The sequence below is a fragment of the Mus pahari genome, chromosome 12 (assembly GCF_900095145.1).
Source record: "Mus pahari chromosome 12, PAHARI_EIJ_v1.1, whole genome shotgun sequence".
NCBI lineage: Eukaryota > Metazoa > Chordata > Mammalia > Rodentia > Muridae > Mus > Mus pahari.
In genome coordinates, this window is record NC_034601.1 from 58,178,877 (window position 1) to 58,198,876 (window position 20,000).

At 36.6% G+C, this 20,000-nt stretch overlaps 1 protein-coding gene across 2 annotated transcripts in view; it reads left to right on the plus strand.

Annotated features, from left to right (window-relative positions):
- Positions 1-5,045: 5,045 nt before the first annotated feature.
- Positions 5,046-20,000, plus strand: part of Pou1f1 (POU class 1 homeobox 1) — a 15,003-nt gene continuing 48 nt past the window's right edge. The window contains exons 1-6 of one of the 2 annotated variants that reach the window (XM_021209770.2): positions 5,046-5,304; positions 7,975-8,124; positions 15,590-15,814; positions 18,176-18,340; positions 18,963-19,023; positions 19,837-20,000. The exon at positions 19,837-20,000 is cut by the window's right edge and continues 48 nt beyond it. In XM_021209770.2, the coding sequence (XP_021065429.1) occupies positions 5,163-5,304; positions 7,975-8,124; positions 15,590-15,814; positions 18,176-18,340; positions 18,963-19,023; positions 19,837-20,000 (907 nt within the window). In that variant the 5' untranslated portion in view covers positions 5,046-5,162. The remainder of the gene's footprint in view (positions 5,305-7,974; positions 8,125-15,589; positions 15,815-18,175; positions 18,341-18,962; positions 19,024-19,836) is intronic. The other variant, XM_021209769.2, reaches the window with a different exon arrangement.

The following is a 20,000-nucleotide window of genomic DNA, read 5'->3' on the forward strand; positions in this document are numbered from 1 at the left end:
CCCCTTGGTCTTGCAAACTTTATATGACCCAGCACAAGGCAAGGCCTGGGCCAAGTAGTGGGAGTGGGTGGGTAGGGGAGCAGAGGTGGGGGGAGGGGTATAGGAAACTTTCAGGATAGCATTTGAAATGTAAATAAAGAAAATAATAATAAAATATCTATTACCTATCTATCTATCTATCTATCTATCTATCTATCTATCTATCAATCTATCTATAAATATGTACATGCTATCTATGTATGTCTCTATGTATTTATCTATGTATGTATCTATGTATTTATCTATCTACCTATCTATCACACTCTTATCCTCTATTTGTGTGGCAGAGGATCAAACCCTGGGCCTTTTATATGCTACTGAAGGTGTCTATTGCCAACTTACATCCTCAGCATTGTTTATTTAGATAATAGTAGTTTTTGTACATTGAACTACAATTTTTGTTATTGTTTAAATAATCATAAATAAGCTCTCAAACCAAAATTAATTTCTAGATGAGGTCTTGAACACAATGTGTTGGTGTAAAATGTCAATAAAATTATTCTTTTATTTATTTTTTAGACAAGGTCTCAGTAAATACCCCGGGCTGATCTCGGACTCCTGCTTCTATTGCTTTTTGCTCCAGAATGTTATGATTACAGATAGGAACACCATGTAAGGCTTTGAGAAGGAACTTAAAGTATTTGCATGTATATTTACTTTTTTTATTTGTATGACTCTTTGCCTATATGAATGCATGTGCAACATGTCATTGCCTATTACCCAATATGGCCAAACGAGACTGTTGGATCCCTTCTAACTAGAGTTATACATGGTTGCGAGCTGCCACATGGATGCTAGGAACTGAACCTAGCCCTCTGCAAGGGCAGTGTGTAGTTGCCACCACTGACACTCCACCTACATTTCCTAAGTAGAACTTCTTTGACACTCTGAAATAACAAAAACAATAAAAACAAACACAACAACAACAACAACAAATTATATAACAGATGAAGTTAAAATGCATAAAAAACAAATTAATATATTTAGTTCTAAACTATTATTTATGATGAGGTCTAGTATATGTTCAAAAGACAAGAAATAAAAAATGCTTTGACTGGAAAAAATATTTAAAAACCAAAGGAAACTTACATTTTGTAATTTGAAAACATATATGATTGAGGTTGTTTCTCTGTGGTAGATCACTTGTCTAGGTTGTGTGAAGCTCTGGGTTTGATACGCAAAATAAAAAAGCACATATGAGTGGAAAATAAATCCAAATATTGCTAAATTAGAAAGAGTATCATCAGAATCAGTTAACAAAATCATAGATATAAATACTACTATAAATCTGAAAAGATAGAGTGTTAGCCACTCAAAATATGAATTAAAGAATTCAAATTCTATAATCGCATCAGATGCATCAGATGTAAGTATTACTTTGTAATTCCCTTGAGACTATAAGGCTACTCTCAGTTGTAAACTAACAGTGCTTGGATCAGATGGTATTTCTGTATTGGCTATATTTTAGAGCTATATTTCTGGATGCTAATGCATCCTTCATTGCTTACACTCATTTTCTGCATACACTCATACATGCACAGACGTAGGTCTTTGTGAGCCATGAATGTGTTTCTTGTCTAACCAACAGCACAGGTATGTAAGAGCATTCTCATACATGAAAACTCATCAGTCAGTAGGTGCTTCTCTTTGCCTACGTAACAAAACAAGACACAAGACAGCTAATCAACCTAGGATGTTGTGTTGAATATAACAACAGTGAGAGACAGAAAGAGGTAAATAGGGGATTCTGAGAGGTGCTTATGGCTTTCCATCTCTTTTTAAAGCTTTCCACATGACCTGACTTCCTTTTTAAACTAACCTCTTCATGATGTTTGAAATCAGAATTATGTCATTATTTGAAAGTTTAACTGATTTAAAAAACAAACAATAAGTGTTCATAAACTTAAATGCAGTAATCCCACTTTTTAGGAGTTTAGTGTACTGATGGACATGATCAATAATCTTAATAATGTAATAAAAGTATGCCAGGGAAAAATATTTTGAGCAAACACATTGACTGCATTATTGTTTATAAAATGAAGTTCAGAAAGCAATTCAAAGATGAAACCATAAGACAAAAATGGCAACATTTTAACAGCTCAATAGAAGTCAACTTGAGTCTGAGATGACTCAGTGGTAAAAGCCAAGAATGGCACCATGCTCTTGTATCTCTACTAAGGAGTGGGGACAGAGACAAAGAGACTTCAGAAGCTTGCTGGCAAGTCATTCTAGCCAATCTGTGAACTCTAGGTTTACAGAAAGACCCGGTCTTGAAATGTAATGTGAAGAGAAACTAAGGAAGATATCCAATATTGATCTTTGACCTCTACCCATACAAAGATGGGCTTGTGGACAAACCCCATCCCCAAAACCTGTGTTCAAACACAGACAAACAGACACACACACACACACACACACACACACACACACACACACCAATATTGTGGAGATATTAAAATTGTCAATCACAGAAACAGTAAGTTTCCTGTGAGATTTGGTGTCCTAGAAGTGTTACAGAAGCTATACCATAAAATCTCCCCAACATGGCTTCCTAAACATGATTTGAACAATGTAACTTCAATATACATATTAAGCCAGAAGGGAGAAAGATGAAGAGATATCAACTTACACAAAGATATAGTCAATGAAAGAATGCTGGGGCGGGGTCATGGTTTTGAAGAGCTTATTAAGTTCAATGAGAGACTATAGTGGAGACCCCTGTTTCCTAGTTTTACTAAATTTTAATGGTGCCCTTCTAATTTATATTTTGGAAAAGATGTATTAGGTTAAAAACCATTTTACTGATGAATTATGACTACTGATGCAATTTTGTAATTTTTATATAACCTAATTATTTAGAAAGTTTATATTGCTTGATAGGCAGAGTTCATGGCACTTCTTTATTAAGTTGGCCAGCTTCAACAGATACGTTTTCATGACTATATAAAATGATGTTAAAATGATTAAGGCTTATTTTTAAATCCTGCTCACTGTAATATCATTTAGTATAATCTTTTTTGATGCATCATTTCCCCTCAAAATAATTTTTAATTTCTTTAGTGTAATCTCTCTATAAGCACATTCATTTGTACTTGCCTTTTTCACATCTGAAAAAAGTATTACCCAAATTCTGAAAGAATGAAATAAATAATTTTGATTACCAAAAGCTTTCTCCTATTAGAGAAGACTAATTGTGCTTTAAGTCCATAATGAGAAATATGTCATCTTTAAAGACAGAATGTTTCAGATAATATTTCATATTTAGTCACTTTAATAAATTTTTCTTCAAGATATCTCTTGGTTACTAATCAAAGTGTCCAAGATACTTGAAGATATAGTCTTGTCAATAAGAAAAATAAATTTACTGTAAGGCAATCAATTCTGAGTTATCTCAAAATATCTAGATACTGGTGTAGTATAGCTCCCATTTCAGAACTGTCAATACATGGTATTACTCTTATTTTCCATATTAGCTTTGTTTACACTCTTTACATAATACCAAACTCACCCACTGCTGTGGCTTAGGTATGAAATGTCCCCATAGGCTAGTTCTTCAACTAGGGCATTGTTTGTGAAGTTGATGGACACTTTAGGAAGTAGGGCTGGGGTTGGAGGAAGCAGGTCTTTTGGGGTGTGCTTTTGAAGGGCTTCTTGTAGCCTGGCCTTCCATATCTGTCTCTCTGCTTCCTGTTGTGATGAAAGCGTACCCTGCTCCATCACATGCTCTGGACCCTGTGACATTCTGTTTAACTTTATACTCCAAACAACAGAGCCAACATTAGTCCAAGCAACAGAGCCAGATGATCATGAACTGAAACCTCAGAGAAGGCGTTCTTTATAGAGATTGTACCCTTTGGGTGTATGTCACTGTGACTAAATTCCAACACACCGTTCATATATAGAAATCATCTGAATTAAATTACCTTTAGGCAGATGTTTATGTAGGAACTAATTGTGTACGCTTATACTTTTCTGTCTCATAAAATGTTGATGTATCTCTGTGTGACGTTGGTAGCCAGTATTAACACAGTTACTTCAATATCTTTAGTAGAATTCCCCAAAGCCTAGCCTGTGCCTAAGACTAGCTTAATGAGGGTACATGGAACGTCCTTTACAGAGATGGGAGCTCTACGTACAACGACAGAAAACGTCACTGAGTGTGTCAGCAGCTGGGGGTAATTGTTAGATCTCAATGAGTAAGTGGGAATAAGGGGATGGTAGGGGAGCAGGGGCGGGGGGGTATAGGGAACTTTTGGGATAGCATTTGTAATGTGAATAAAGAAAATAATAAAAAAAATAAAAACAAAACATGCACGGTGGAATTTAAAATCATAACCGACAGCCCATGCATTGTCATAGTTCACCTCCCATGCTTTCCTAAGTGTCAACTTAAACATGTATTGCTTTAAAAATGGATTGCATTAGTGTGTGTGTGTGTGTGTGTGTGTGTGTGTATGTGTGAGCTCACATGCCATAGCATGCATGTTGAAGGCACAGGATGACTTTGCGGAGTTAGTTCCCCCCTTCAGCCTTTACGTGGTTACTCATGCCGTCAGGCTATGGGGACAGCACCTTGACCACTTAGATACCTCACAGGCTTTTAAGTAAGCCATTTCTTAAAATGACCAAGTATGCATTTCCCTAACTTATCCTACTTTGAATAGTGTTTAAGAAGTTAGAAAATGGAAAACACCTCATACTTAAAACTTTTCTTCTATGAGAAACCAAAAAGACACCTCTTTTCATTGCCACTTCATTACTTGGAGAAACACTTCTTGATTCTTCCTCTAAACTACCATTGATGGAAGATGTGAAATAAGGTTTCTGTCTCTGCCTTCTCCTCACTTTGTACGTCATAACCAAGTTTCTCCTTGGGCACAGATAGTATTTGGGTAGGTAAGACAGTTTGGGTTAACAAAGCAACACTCCTGGGAAAAAAAACTATTAACATGTATAAATGGATTTCCTCACAGTATAAATACTAGCCTGCACCCTCCGAGTGCCTCAGAGCTGTCCTGATGTATATATGCAAGTAGGGAGAAGTGAATCAGCCCTTTGATACAGTAATATAATAAAAGTGAACTGGCAAGCAGCGGGTCTTAGTTTTCTACTTTCTTGTGGGAATGAGTTGCCAATCTTTCACCTCGGCTGATACCTTTATACCTCTGAATTCTGACGCTTCTGCTGCCCTGCCTCTGAGAATGCACCACAGTGCCGCTGAGTGTCTCCCAGCCTCCAACCACGCCACCAACGTGATGTCCACAGGTACTGACCTCCATGGCTGGGCCTACAGCTTTCAGAATGGATGCGATGAATCTTGTTAGTGAATAACTCTTTGTTCCATTTCCCCCTTTTAGTTTGCTTTAGCTAAATACTAAGGATGTTGTAATAGTCCAGTACCCTAAGAATTAAAAGAAATTAATTACGGAAATCACTTATCTCTGTATTGGTTTTACTTTACAACCCAGAAGAACTATTTTCTGCCTCAGCAAATAGTGAGAGTGAGTATTTTCCACTCTGAAAATGATATTAATAGAAATGTTTATGGATAGAGATCAAAATGAAATATTCTAAAATAGTTTAATGTTAACTCAGTACTACTAAATATATATTAAAATGTATTTCATTTTTTGAATTATTTGTACCTTTCTGTAAACAACTATAAACCTTATAAAAATAAACTGAAAATTTTCCAACCCCAAAGTGAGCTTTAATGAATAAAATAATTAAATGCTTTATTAAAATTATATTTTAATAAATGCATAGTATTAAATGTAGCAGACAAAGCAAGAGAATATTTAGAGCTGAGAGAGTTAAAATTTCTTAAGTTTGAGTTCTAGGAATAACTTTTGAAATTTGTCTTTACTTAACATTCCAAACTGAAAATTAAACTGGGGATCAAAACACATTATGTAGGCACAAGCAAGTGTATGCGTGTTGCAAATACATTTGTACTTTATGCAATAACAATTGGTCTCAAGTCGATCTACAGATAGCCAGAGCCTTGGACTAAATTTCTTCCATAAAACAACAATCTGTATTCACCTTTCATTTGTTTAAATTATTTCACATGTAGAAATAAATTTTATATTTGTAGAAAATTTATTTGTATATTTAGATTAATATTATAATGTAAAACAGTTTAACAACTTTTTATGATAATTAGGCAGTTTCAAAGCATATGTGAACATTTATCACCCATCCTTGGCTGAATTCTAAATAATAAAGAAGTTAGATATTTGGACTCGGGCAACATCACTTATCTACTAAAGATTACCACAGTTTAATCTAAAAGATAATTTGGGGAGTATACTGAAACATATTAGATGGAAAAAACAATAATAAAGTAATTTAATTCTGTAATTATTGCATGAATAATCATATATAAATAATTACAGTACAACCATACATTTAAAATAATTTATTTTATAAGCTGAGAATTAGAACAATGATAGTTTGTTTCTTTAATTGAATATAGAAAAATAATTGATCAGTAGCAAAGTAAAATTTAAGATTAAAATAATGATATAACTATCTTTAAGTTTTATTGATTTATTTAAAAATACTTAACAATGCATTTAATAAATTAGCTTACCTTTTATTGAATTTCCTAAAATCAAAAAAAAAAATCAAGGAACTTTTATACATTTCATAAGTACAAAATAATCTATAAAGGTTCCTTTAAATGATTTTTAAATAATTTATAATTTTCCTATAAAATCACACCTATCTACTTATCTAATTAAGTAAAAAATTAAAAATAGTTATATTAATAAAAGCTCTTAGGTATTATGTGTGGTTAAGATTCATTGAATTTTAAAAATTAAAATGATATTGTTCTGTGTAGTCATTACATGGTAAAATTTTGTCATGACTTTTAGTATCAGTTACAAGCTGGAAATTTATGCGGATATTTACAAGTAATTATTATCTATATTTATACAAAATATATTCCATAAAAAAGCATGTCATTAATCACTATACCATTTGTTAATATACTCAAATACTCATGTTATTTATTGAAAAACATTTTTATGCTTATTATAATAACCTCCTTATAATATCATTATAATATACTATATTATATTATCATATTATTATATTTAGGGTAGGAAATGAAAATGAATGAGCAAGTACACAGTGAAACTAACTTTGGTAGATGTTTTGGTGAAAATCATAGTTAAATTGTTAAATGCTGATTTGTGGTTAAAGCTTCCTATATGTTTTATAGTTTGTATCTTATTTCCAAATGCATAATAATAACTTTGGGAATTATTAATGTGATTATGAGAGGAAATCATTTTTGGACTGACATTATCATTAAAGTTGTTCTATCAATTTTGTGCATACAGAAAACATAAGCCATGGTTTCAATATCAACGTGATTGCACTAGACCCTATCACAGGGTTTTCATGAACTTCTGAGAACAGCAGTATTTTTAGGATTGTATCTAAGCAATAAGATATTCAGTCATTATCTCTTTAGTAAAAGAAATTTGTAAGGAAAATAAACAAATTTATCTGCTATGACTATTCAAGAGTCAATTTAGGTATTCAGTCTTCCAGAGATACCCTCCAGATTATACTGTGATACATATGATGTTCAGACTACTGTTCAGTGACTGTGGTATAATATCTACATGGGATGGAATCTGCAAGAATTTTACAAATCCCAAAGAGCTGGGGGTCCACCTTCCTCTCATCTCTCCTCATGAGAGACTTGTAGCCACAACACAGACCACACAGCGATCTAGTTTGATAACTTAGGATCTCAACACTTAAGACAACCGTTGCTTGATTTTATTTGCTTATTCGAAAACTCGCAGTGAGGGGGGAAAAAAAAGCCCATATTGGCATACAATTTAAAAATCGTGTAAATGTATAATTTGGAAATGAGTAGAATGTGTCTTGAATCCTCATACATTTTCTTACCAGTCCCGTCTATTTTGTCTTTGATCCAAACTCCTAAATGTTTGCACACGTATTTCCCGATGACAACGATGGGAAATACAGCGACAGGACTTCATTACTCTGTGCCTTCCTGCCATTACGGAAACCAGCCATCCACCTATGGAGTGATGGCAGGTAAGAAAAATCACCTTTATATGCGGTCTCACTGGGGAAAACAGTGTAGGATTTCCCAGGCCAGATGGAATGGAGGGAAGACTGTAACATGAAATTCTGATCTTTCAGCTTGAAAGTTGGTGGTAGATCTGCCACTCTCAGGAGTGTCTCCACTTGATGTCCAATAAAGCATGAGGTTCTCAGGACCATCCGGTCCCCGATCCCTACTCTATACAGTTCTGAACTCGTGTGCTTCTGATATCTGCACAAGCGTTGTATGCTTTTGTCGTTATTGTTTGTTCTTTCTTTCTTTCTTTCTTTCTTTCTTTCTTTCTTTCTTTCTTTCTTTCTTTCTTTCTTTCTTTCTTTCTTTCTTTCTTTCTTTCTTTCTTTCTTTCTTTCTTTCTTCAATTTTAATCATGTTAAACAGCTAGTTGCCAGTCGTTATTGCCTTTGTGGGATTTCCTGCAGGTGGTTACTTAACATTTAAATGACACTTAATTAAAATGAGAATTTAAACTTCAGTTTCTCTGCTAAGTCTGTTTCCGATTCCAGTGGCCGATACTCTCCTGGGTCAAGTGGCTATTATTGCCTTTGTCACTGTACTGCTTTCTGAGTACTTGTTCCAGGAAGATTCAAATAAGATACAAATGGAAGGTTTAGCTCAGAGACATTAGCAATGGGCATTTCAGGATTTGCCAGTCCTTCTGGATTGCTTCTGAAGCTTGATTGAGGTAGGTGATGTGACACGCATTTCAGCGGAAGTGTGTCACACCTCCTTCAAGCACAATTCTAACGTACTAGTGCCGTCTTTGCAAATACATCCATAGAATGCAATTCCTACAATTGGGAACACCTGCCCCGTGTGTTCCACTCATCCCCAAATTCAATACTTAATCCTAGGGCGTGGCTAAAGAAAGTATTTTACTGGGTTAAATGAATATGGATTACTGTTCACAGATTTTAATTTGTTTGTTCTTAAGGAGAAGTCTTTAGTAGTCTGTATTCGTTATTGCAGCAGCAAAATAACTCTCATCAGGGAGAAATCAAGACCAAGATAGAAGATGGAGTGGAAAGAGAAGCAGGGGCAGACAGATAGATATTTTGGATAAAAGAGTCAAATATGAAGACACTATCTGAAATTCATTCATGTTTGTCCTCTGAGTAAACAATTACACACAGAGAAGCATAGAGTTATGCTTAGAACTTTGAAATAGAAATGGAACAAATAATGTAATTCATCAATTTATAACTTTTCATTAAAACATTAAGATTTCAAAATGAAACATTTCTTACATTTTGTCAAACACCATTCTCAGTATCTTGACTGTTATTGTAAAATGAAGTCTGGTAGTCTTTCTTTAAAATATTATTTTATTTAAAATGTTTTCCTATCAACCCTTCTCAGAGGAGAAGGGGACGGAGGGATTTGGGGAGGAGAGGTGAGGGGGTTTCCGGGAGGAGAGGGGAGCTGATATTGTGGTGTAAAATAAATTAATTAATTAAGTAATGAAAATGTTTTTATATAATAAATCTTGTTCATATTCTTTCCCGCTTCTTAAACTCTCCATCACCTCCTTATCTATTAACATCAAAGACTAACTTTTAAATGATTGCCTATAAATGCTTTTTTTTTCTTTTAAAAATATATTCTTTTTTATTTTATTTGTATAATGGTTTGTTCCCACGCATGTCTGTGCATCATTTGCACGTATTGCTCACAGAGGCGAGGAAAGGGTATCTGGATATTATAGACAGTTGTAAACCACCAGATGGGTGCTGGAAATATGGAAGAGACTCTCTGGAAAAACAGCAGTGCTCTGAACCCCTGAGCTTTCTCTCCAACCTGCTTATACTTTTTAATAGTTAAGGGATATTTAAAGGCAAGGCCTTTTCCCTTTAAAATTCATCTCTTATTTACAATTTAATTTATTGGTATTCTTAAAAAAAAAAAAAAAAAAAAAAGAACAAGTTCCATACTGTCGATCAATATTTGCTGTGAATTACTAAAATATCTTCAAATAGTTGTTGTAGGTAAGGTAAGAGTGGAATTCGTTCTTTAATCTTCACAGAATCATGAGGATCTCAATAACACAATAACAGATAACAAGCATGTGGTCACAGGCTGCTCTCTGCCGGAGGGAAGTTCTATCACAGTGATTGCCAGGAATTCCCGCACACCTTCAGTTTCTATATTTCCTCAAAGAGAGGGAGCATTTGCCCTTTGACTAGAGTTAGCATGAAAATCAAACCAACCAACCCTCCACCCTGCCTCACATTTACATAAACATACACACATACACACACACACACACACACACACACACACACACACACACACACACATACCAGCCAAAGAGCAGTGACTAATGATGTCTTGTCCTAATTCTTTTGGGTACCATCTCCCTTGTACTGAATCAATGTGGCCCACGGTTATCTAAAGAGTTTATAGCTACCCTTGGAGTCCTATAATGCAGCCCGCATTAGCACAGGGGCGGGGTGGGGGGAACAGGCCAGGGTCCCATTAAGAGGCAGCTGACGGCACTCTGTAAACCGCTCCCCCATTTTAATATAGTCAAATGGAAAGGAACTGAGAAAGACTTTACCAGTTCAAAGTCTGGTTTAGTGACATCATAAACACAATTGTCATACCAAGATTTAGAGGTATCATTGTGGTCTTCAAATCAAGTTATATTTTGTCACTAAAATGAAATCTCACCATGGCGCAGAGAGACTATATTTGAATATTTCTGAGAGGGATGCCATTAATATATTATATGCTTTATAATTTGTCAGCATGTCTGCTTCTTGACATATATTCGGCATTAGCATGTACTTCGTGGCAGATTAAATCTTAGACAATCTGAATTTCTTCTGCTTTCATTCCCAGGGAAGCTGCACAAATTGAGTCATAAAATACAGCCATTCAAAAACAAGGAAGGAAAGGCATAAAAAAAAAAAAAGACAATAGAAATCTAGTTGTGTCATTTGAAATTTTTGAAATGTCAGCCACTCCCTCAAAATCCACAGAAGCATCTTATGAGCAGGATTGGTGTCTTATAGTCTGTGAGGGGAAGCTGCCGGAATTACTGTTTCAAAGGGCGTGGAATTGTTTTAATATGGCTATTATTTTACTCATACTCCGATGCATTCAATTTAGAATTTTATTAAGTTAGTCTACTCCAAGGGACAAGCTATAGAAATTTTATTTTTCTCCAGGTTGGTGTAGAAAATTTAAATCCTGAGATGAATTCCCTGTAGCTCAGTGTAGGCACCAGTAAGATAAAGGGAATTATTGGCTGCACTGGAAACAGAAAAAGCTGCCTTGTTTTCTATTGGAACGGCTCTACCAGGTTCCAGGTTCCAGGTTCCAGACTTGCATCAACTCAACCCTCTTCTTTTGCTTTCCCCAGATAGGCATGTGGCCAGCTACTTCTTCCTCTCTACTCCCGCGTGTTTAGATTCAATGTCATCAGTCATTCAGTACAAATTACAGGAGGCAATTACAGATGTTCTTCCTAACCTCGGCTTGAAAATACAAAGTGAAGCAAACTGACCGCAAAAATACGATAAAATAAAATAATGCTTAACATTCGCACTCCTGGGGCTCTGGGGTTGGCTTCCATTCTCAGCTTCTAAAGCCAACCGGAGTTTAGGGAGCATGCGCGAGAGCTGCTCTGCCCACCATCTCATGGATGGCAGAGCACGCCAGCCTCTTGACAAAGAGCAAGGAACCAGCATGGGCATGTGACCCAACATCGAAGCCTCCTGAGAAACGAAGGGCAAGTCCTGTGTTCAAAGTACGTTTTGAGAGGAAAGGAAAAGAAAAAAAAAATCTGTTTGGGTGTGAAACAAAATCATAGAAATCTCCTCATTCATTCTTTCTGTTTTCCCCTTTAACTTCTTTTTTTTTTTCTTTTAATTTCCATGTTCCTTCTCTCCTCTCTTTTCTTTCATTCTTTCTGTTTTCCTTTTCTCTTGTCCCAAGAGGATAGGGCTGTACAGGGAAGAGTCATTCTGAAGTCGGCTGGCTGTCCCTCTGCAAAGGCCTTCTAGCGGCACCGTGGTGGCTTTGCCTTCCAGATGATTCATGGTCCTCTTCTACAGGGAACAAGATTATAAACGCCCTCAGTTTCTCTGCCTCAGCCACCCCACTGTGCTTGTGGCAAGACCGTGGTTCTGGGTTGTGTGGAAGCACTTGGGCCTGGTGGTGTGCCAGTTAAACTTATTGTGTGAAACAGACAATGGACAAGTTGCCTCTTCTGGAGAGTAGGTGCAGTCTTCAAAGAAAGGAACAAACATCAAATTTGAACATTTAATTTGCTTGTCACGCGTGAAAAGCACAAATAGGCGGAAATATGTAATTGTTTTGGTGCGCAGTTAGAATACAGGCATACATTTTTACATGCTTCCGCTTCCCTCGTTTGTTCTTTTAAGGCTGTAGGTCCTTAACCTGAGCTGCTGTCAGTTAGCCACATGCAGGAGAGCAATTTGCTCCATGGTGTGAAGGGCTGAGTCAGCATGTTATAGGGCAACCTCTACCTCTATTCCCTACGCCTCCTTTGAAAGACTCGTCTGTCTTCTGCCATGTACACCACACATGGAGACATACAGAACAGCTCAGAGAGGCCAAGGTAGATCAGTACGCATCATGGAAACCTAAGGAAGTGTGGAGAGGGCTCTAGCATTTCCAGGCTTTGCACAGGGGTCCTTGTCCAGGCTAATTACAGTGTTGCTTTAGCAATGTTTTAAGAAACATTTTTGAGATTTCTGCTGTGTGGACTTACTGCTTTCTTCAGTAATCCAGGTTTAAAAGGATTTGAAAAAATCGTTTATTATTCATACCGTCCCATCACTCTCAGTGCTCCACAGACACTGAGTCAGACAGTAGGAACCAAATTCTGTCTGAACGGCATGGATAACTGCCGTGATGAATTGCTAAGAAAGACTGGTTCTATAAAAATGATAACCCTAGGGATATAATGATGGATTCTTGATGTAATGAAAAAAAGTCCATGTTTCACATATTATTTTTTCACTCTTATTAGCGTTACTAAACCAAAGAACTTGGTATGGTATTTCTTGCTCATTTTTCACAGACTCCATTCAAATGCTGTTTCTAGATTTTGGCTTTCTGAGAATAGCTGTAATAAGTAAACTGCTCTTGAATTTTCCTGGAGTGACAGGCCGCTTGCATGCTTTCTAAATCATTAGAGCGTTGACCCCAAGAGTTTATACACAGGCAACCAAATATGTTTAAATTCCGGAAATCTTTGAGAGAAAGTTGGTTGATTTACCCAAGTACAGAAGATTGGAGAATAAAGAAGCATTTGTTCTGTTAGTGGAATTCAGTTCTTGTGACTACTGTGTACTTAAGATGACTACTAATCTGCAGGGAAGTTACTGATTGCTTCATAAGACATTTCCTAAATTGTGGGGAAGATACACATCCCTTCCTTCCTAACTCATTTAGTCTTACATGGAAAAGGAGGCTGACTAATGAAATGGACAGACTTGTAAATGGACTTACAGTACCCCAGGACTATGATGGGCATGAAGAATTGAAAATAATGGCCAGGATGCATCACACTCAGATCATGGAGTATCGTTTCTTATTAAAAGATATTCAGAAGTCTATTTTACTGGATGACTTCTATTTATAAAAGCAGAATACATTTTTAGCAAGAAAAAATAGTCTCTCTCTTGGGGTGGAGAGATGGCTCAGTGGTTAATAGCATTTGCTGTTCTTGTAAAGGATGCAAGAGTGGTTCCCAGAACTAGCATGGTGGTTCAACCACCTCTGACCCCAGTTCCAGAGGAGACAATGTTCTTTGCTGACCTCCACAGGCAGGTATACATGTACTACACATACATGCATGTGTGTAAGCATACGTACACAAAAATTAAATAAATCTAAAGAGAAAAAATAGTTTCTCTTAACCCTTTAGCACAGCTGTGGAGTATGAGTTTATTTTATGCTATTTCACAAAATAAACTCTCTTAGAAGTTACATGTTTAATTTTCATTAGAAAAACATAATGTGTTCTATTGGATGGAGATGAATTTTACTATTACATATTCTTATATAAATAAGCTAATAACCTGCTGACTTACACTAATATTTATTATTAAATGTTTATATAATGTTGGGAATATGCATATTTTATTATTAATTGCTTTAATTTATGAGTGTAGTTGTTGATTATTATTATATTTTTAATGTTTCTGAGAACAATTATTGTGGTAACCTATGAGACTTGTTTGTAAAGTGTTAACTTATACACATGAGACTGACCAACGACTCAGATTTTTGTGATACATGGCATTTAATATGAACAGAAGTGAAATTCTTCATTAATAAATAGAGTAATTTGTCAAGGAAGAAACGGGGAAATCTGTTGAAGCTTTTCGGATGTGCCATCCTGTCAGTTGAGATTCTGAGCTGAGGTAGACTCTAATTTCAAATGAACACTGAAATCTGTAAACTACAATGAAGCCAAGCCAACACTGCAAACTCTATGGATAATTAATTCCCTTTCAGGTCTACAATTGTCCCCTCCTTTGGATATTTTGTTTTGTTTTGTTTTGTTTTGTTTTTTCGAGACAGGGTTTCTCTGTATATCCCTGGCTGTCCTAGAACTCACTTTGTAGACCAGGCTGGCCTTGNACTCAGAAATCCACCTNCCTCTGCCTCCCAAGTGCTGAGATTAAAGGCATGTGCCAGCATTGCCCGGCTGGATTTTATTTTTGTTTTTCTTTAAATAATTATGGAAGAGGAAAGTGATTCCATTATGTTGTCTATTCTTCAAAAAAGCTTGTCACAGTATTTTAGTAGAGCTTCTAAACTTATCTTTTGTTTCTCTGACTCATTAAATTGACTTAAAAATATGTTTTATCGTGTTTAAGAACCATGTTCATTTTCCATTTCAAGTTAAGCATTTACTATCAAACCAGTAGTATTTGTAGTACTGTAAGATTAACTTCCCCGTTATAAGAGTCATCTGTATAGCATACAGTCCAAGTACTCCTTGCCTTGATTGTAGCACTTGTTAAATTAAGAAGGCAGAGATCAGAGCATGCTATCTGGTTAGAGTCATGTATTAGACCCTCGGGATAACATATCTTTTTATTAAAAAAAAATGGAATCTTACACTCAGTTATTTTAGATTTTCTCCTTTGACATTAATGTTGGCTTTGTTCTTCAAGGGAAGGTGGAAGGTAACTTCATTCCACCAACTCTGACTTCTACTTTAGGAGACTGAGCATAAGGTAACTTGTATAAGTTAAGACTGAATCTGTGTGGCATCAAAGGTACTCAGAGCATCTGGGAGAATAAGGGATCAGAATTACCAAGCTCTAGGGCAATACGACAAAGTCCTGCCTTCAAATGCAAACTCAGAGTTATTGTCGAGGACTCGGGGATCTAACAGAGAGTATGGTTGTATAGACACAGACATAATTGCCAACAATCCTTCTTTCTCCACAGGCAGTTTAACCCCTTGTCTTTACAAGTTTCCAGACCACACCCTGAGTCATGGGTTTCCTCCCCTGCACCAACCTCTGCTGGCAGAGGACCCCACGGCCTCTGAGTTTAAGCAGGAACTCAGGCGGAAAAGCAAATTGGTGGAAGAGCCAATAGACATGGACGCCCCAGAAATCCGAGAACTGGAGCAGTTTGCCAACGAGTTTAAAGTGAGAAGAATTAAGTTAGGTACGCCTTTGTTGACTGACAGGTCAAACAGCTTCATTTGCAAATCCTTACTCTAGTTACTGTGAAATATTGTATACTCCCCTCAAAAGCCCAAGCCATTTCTCATTCTGTCTCTCCCGTGCATTTAACCCAGTCCAACAGGGGACACTAAAACAAACAGCAAAATCCTTTAATTCCTTGTAAATTCTTAACAGGATGAAAGCATTGTTTGTTTTAAGTTCATGTTACTTCCTAAAAATCTAGCCAACCGTACAATGAGCTTTAAAGTGCACCTTCTATTTAATTTTCTACTTGAATCTTTGAAGAGATACTTAGTTCATGTGATCTGAAATGATGAAATACTGTAAATGACATTACACTGTCTGCTTGTTCTTCTTCACCAGGGTTAGGTTCTCGGGTATCTTTCTAGAGATATCTTACAGCTCGATGAGCAAGTGCGTATATTCTTTCGTGCATACCTATTTTGAAGAGCTTTTCAAGACTTCACTACGGGTGTATCTATTAACTACCACCTTATACATATAAATACTCTAGTTTATTTAAGCAGGTCTTTTGCATCCTTTTAATGTCTTAGTAATAAAAACAATGCCACACTTAGTAACTCTACAAATGCATTTCTGCATCTATATGAAACATGTGAATAGAAAAATGTTGGCACCAAATCATTTACTAAACCTGATGTATTTTTATGGATGTTGTCAAACTCATCTCCACTGGATTTTACCACCACAAATACCTTACTGTTTCCAGCACAGGGCAAATGGTTAGACTAAAATAAGTAAACAACACTGAAGGACCAATGTGCTTTTAAGCACTGGGACCTTTTGAATCAGAAAAGACAGCGACACTGCAGTGTGGTTTTATTCAAAATGTTAAATTTCATTTTAAATTATTGTTACTTGTTCCTGTTTGGTAATAATTTGTATTTCCTTTTCTCTTAACTGCATACTCAAAATAACTGTTCATTTTCTATTGAAAAGTATTTTTAAGATAGAATAACCACAATAATTAATTGTGGTTCAAATTCATGGAAAAAATATGTATTTTTAAATGGGTTGGAATGATAGTTCAATCCGATGAACTTGCAGAATGAGCCATAGGTAATTTGTAGTGACATTTACTGATGCATATTGTATGCCATCATATTATACATATAGGTATATAGCCGTAGGCTATGAAATAATGTGTACTGAGGACACATAGAAACAGCAGGAGTTATCATTATCATATTTATTTTCAGTCCTGTTTGTATAGCTATGGATGGTTAAAATTGTGCGTTGATGGCTTATTATACCTTATAGTCTAGAAATGCTTGTGGCTATTGATAAGGACCTTTTGTTGGGAGACATGGTCTTTTATTTTATTTTATTTTATTTTATTTTATTAGATATTTTCTTCATTTACATTTCAAATGCTATTCCGAATGTCCCCTATACCCTCCCCCCACCCTGCTCCCCTACCCACCTACTCCCACTTCTTGGCCCTGGCATTCCCCTGTGCTGGGTCATATAAAGTTTGCAAGACCAAGGGGCCTCTCTTCCCAGTGATGGCCAACTAGGCCATCTTCTGCTACATATGCAGCTAAAGACATGAACTCAGGGGGTACTATTAGTTCATATTGTTCTACCTGCAGGGTTGCAACCCCCTTCAGCTCCTTGGGTACTTTCTCTAGTTCCTCCATGGGAGCCCTGTGTTCCATCCATTAGATGACTGTGTGCATCCACTTCTGTATTTGCCAGGCACTGGCATAGCCTCACAGGGAACAGCTATATCAGGCTCCTTTCAGCAAAATCTTGCTGGCATATGCAATAGTGTCTAGGTTTGGTAGCTGATTATGGGATGGATCCCCGGGTGGGGTAGTCTCTGGATAGTCTGTGAATGGCATGTTTTAAGGCGAAGTCAGCCTCAGTCTTAGTTTTCTTTGGTGTAACAATATATTGTTAAGATTTTCATTCTTATATAAAACTATGTTTGATTTATCACTGTACATTTTGTGTGCTGTAATTGATGGGTCATTTATTTTGAACACAGATCACATTTGATAACCATAAAAAATAAGAATTTCCAGATTTATTATCAGGTGTTAGAAGATGGTTATGTATCTGTTCCATGCTGCTATTATGTGTGCATGGGAGTCCTTTTTACTTTAAAAGTAATGTATGAACTAAAAGGCACATTTATATGTACTTTGCAATTCTATTCGAAATCTAAATAATTCTAAATTGTCAAATGATCGAATTTTTAAAGAGTAACTCAGAAAGATCGCGTGTGTGTGATAATGGGACACCCCCCCACACACACACACACACACTGATCTTCCTGGTGAAGTTGACGCTAATGTTATCTCTTACCCTTTCACAGGATACACCCAGACAAACGTGGGTGAAGCGCTGGCTGCTGTCCATGGCTCAGAATTCAGTCAAACAACCATCTGTCGATTTGAAAACTTGCAGCTCAGTTTCAAAAATGCTTGTAAACTCAAAGCAATTTTGTCCAAGTGGCTGGAGGAAGCTGAGCAGGTGGGAGGTACTGAAGCCAATCTCCGCAGCCTGTGCTGTGGTGTGGTCGCAAACAATCACTAGGGTTGGCAGAACGGAAGCTGAGGCAGGAAGTTTGAAGGCTTTTAGATCTCTTAGAAATGAAAAATAAGTATCTTGATGCATAAGGATAGATCAGGCATCTAGAGCACACACATACTGCTCTTGCAGAGGATTGGAGGTCAGCTCCTAGCACCAACATCCTGCAAGCTCATACTACCTAACACCCAGCACTAAGGGATCACATGCCCTGATGCCCTCTTCTGGCTCCATAGGTACCTGTACTCATGCCCATACACACACACACACACACACACACACACACACATGCACACACACAAAGAATAAGACTTGAACACATTTATAGTGAATATTCTAACAGGAGGTGAAGGTAAAGTTTGTAGAAAAATCATCTTTATGACATTTACATTTATTTTGCTTTAATACTTTTTCCCCTGAGGAATGTAATATAAAATGACCTATTTGGCAAACATTTGAGACCAAAAGGCATAGTAATTATAGTTTGCATAATATTAGTTGGAAAACTGAAACCAAGGAATGACAGTTTAAAATTCCTGTCTATTTCTTATTCTCTTCTTTCCACATTGCAGCTTTGTACAATGAAAAGGTGGGAGCAAATGAAAGGAAGAGGAAACGGAGGACAACCATCAGGTACTCCTTTGCGATCATTAACTTACTAGAGAATGAACAACATCACATTCACATGGAGTCAGTATTCAAGTATAAGAGCAACGTTATTATGAAGTGAATATAAATGATTGAAAAAATGTTTAAAAGACAAATCTATGAGAAGTGAAGATGGGTGTTTTTAAACATTTGATGGGTGAATATGTATTGTTTGATTCACTGTTTGGACAGGCATTTTGGTTGAAACTGGAAACCAAATAACTCACTTCTGTCCTTGGAGATACAAGTGCTTGCTCTGCTAGTTCGGTATCTTGACTAAAAACCAAAAGGAGTCATTGGTATGTCTGGATCTCAAGGTCTCATGCGACCTCTTTCCTTTCAAGCCTGAAGCATAATTTTTAGTGATATTTTGGTTCTGGAAGGTACTAATAGGTAAAATATTTGATCTAGGGTAGCTGTCAATTACCCATTTTCTGTATTATAAAGAACGGGGATGACTGAGGCAGTGATGAGCAAGCAGGGGGAGTTGTATTTTGAGAGGCCCACAGTGTCTTTTCTTTGTCAAGAACTTGGTGCCCCCTTGTGGCATAAATTGAAACAGAGAAACTGGGTTCCCTAGTTTGTGCTTATGATTTTGGTAAGGCTATTTAGAATAAGAGACGCCTCTGTCTTGTTCATAAACAAAGATTTGCCTTTCACCTGTGCTTTTAGCATCTGTGCTACTTCTTCACGGCAATATTTAGAAAGCTAAACTTCATCCTATTCTTCCAAGAACTTCATTGAAAGAAACGATTTTATCCCAACTCCTCCCCTCACACTCCACCCCTTCCTCCCCAGTGTAGCTGCTAAGGATGCTCTGGAGAGACACTTCGGGGAGCACAGCAAGCCTTCGTCGCAGGAGATCATGAGGATGGCCGAAGAGCTGAATCTCGAGAAAGAAGTAGTACGAGTGTGGTTCTGCAACCGAAGGCAGAGAGAAAAACGAGTGAAAACAAGTCTCA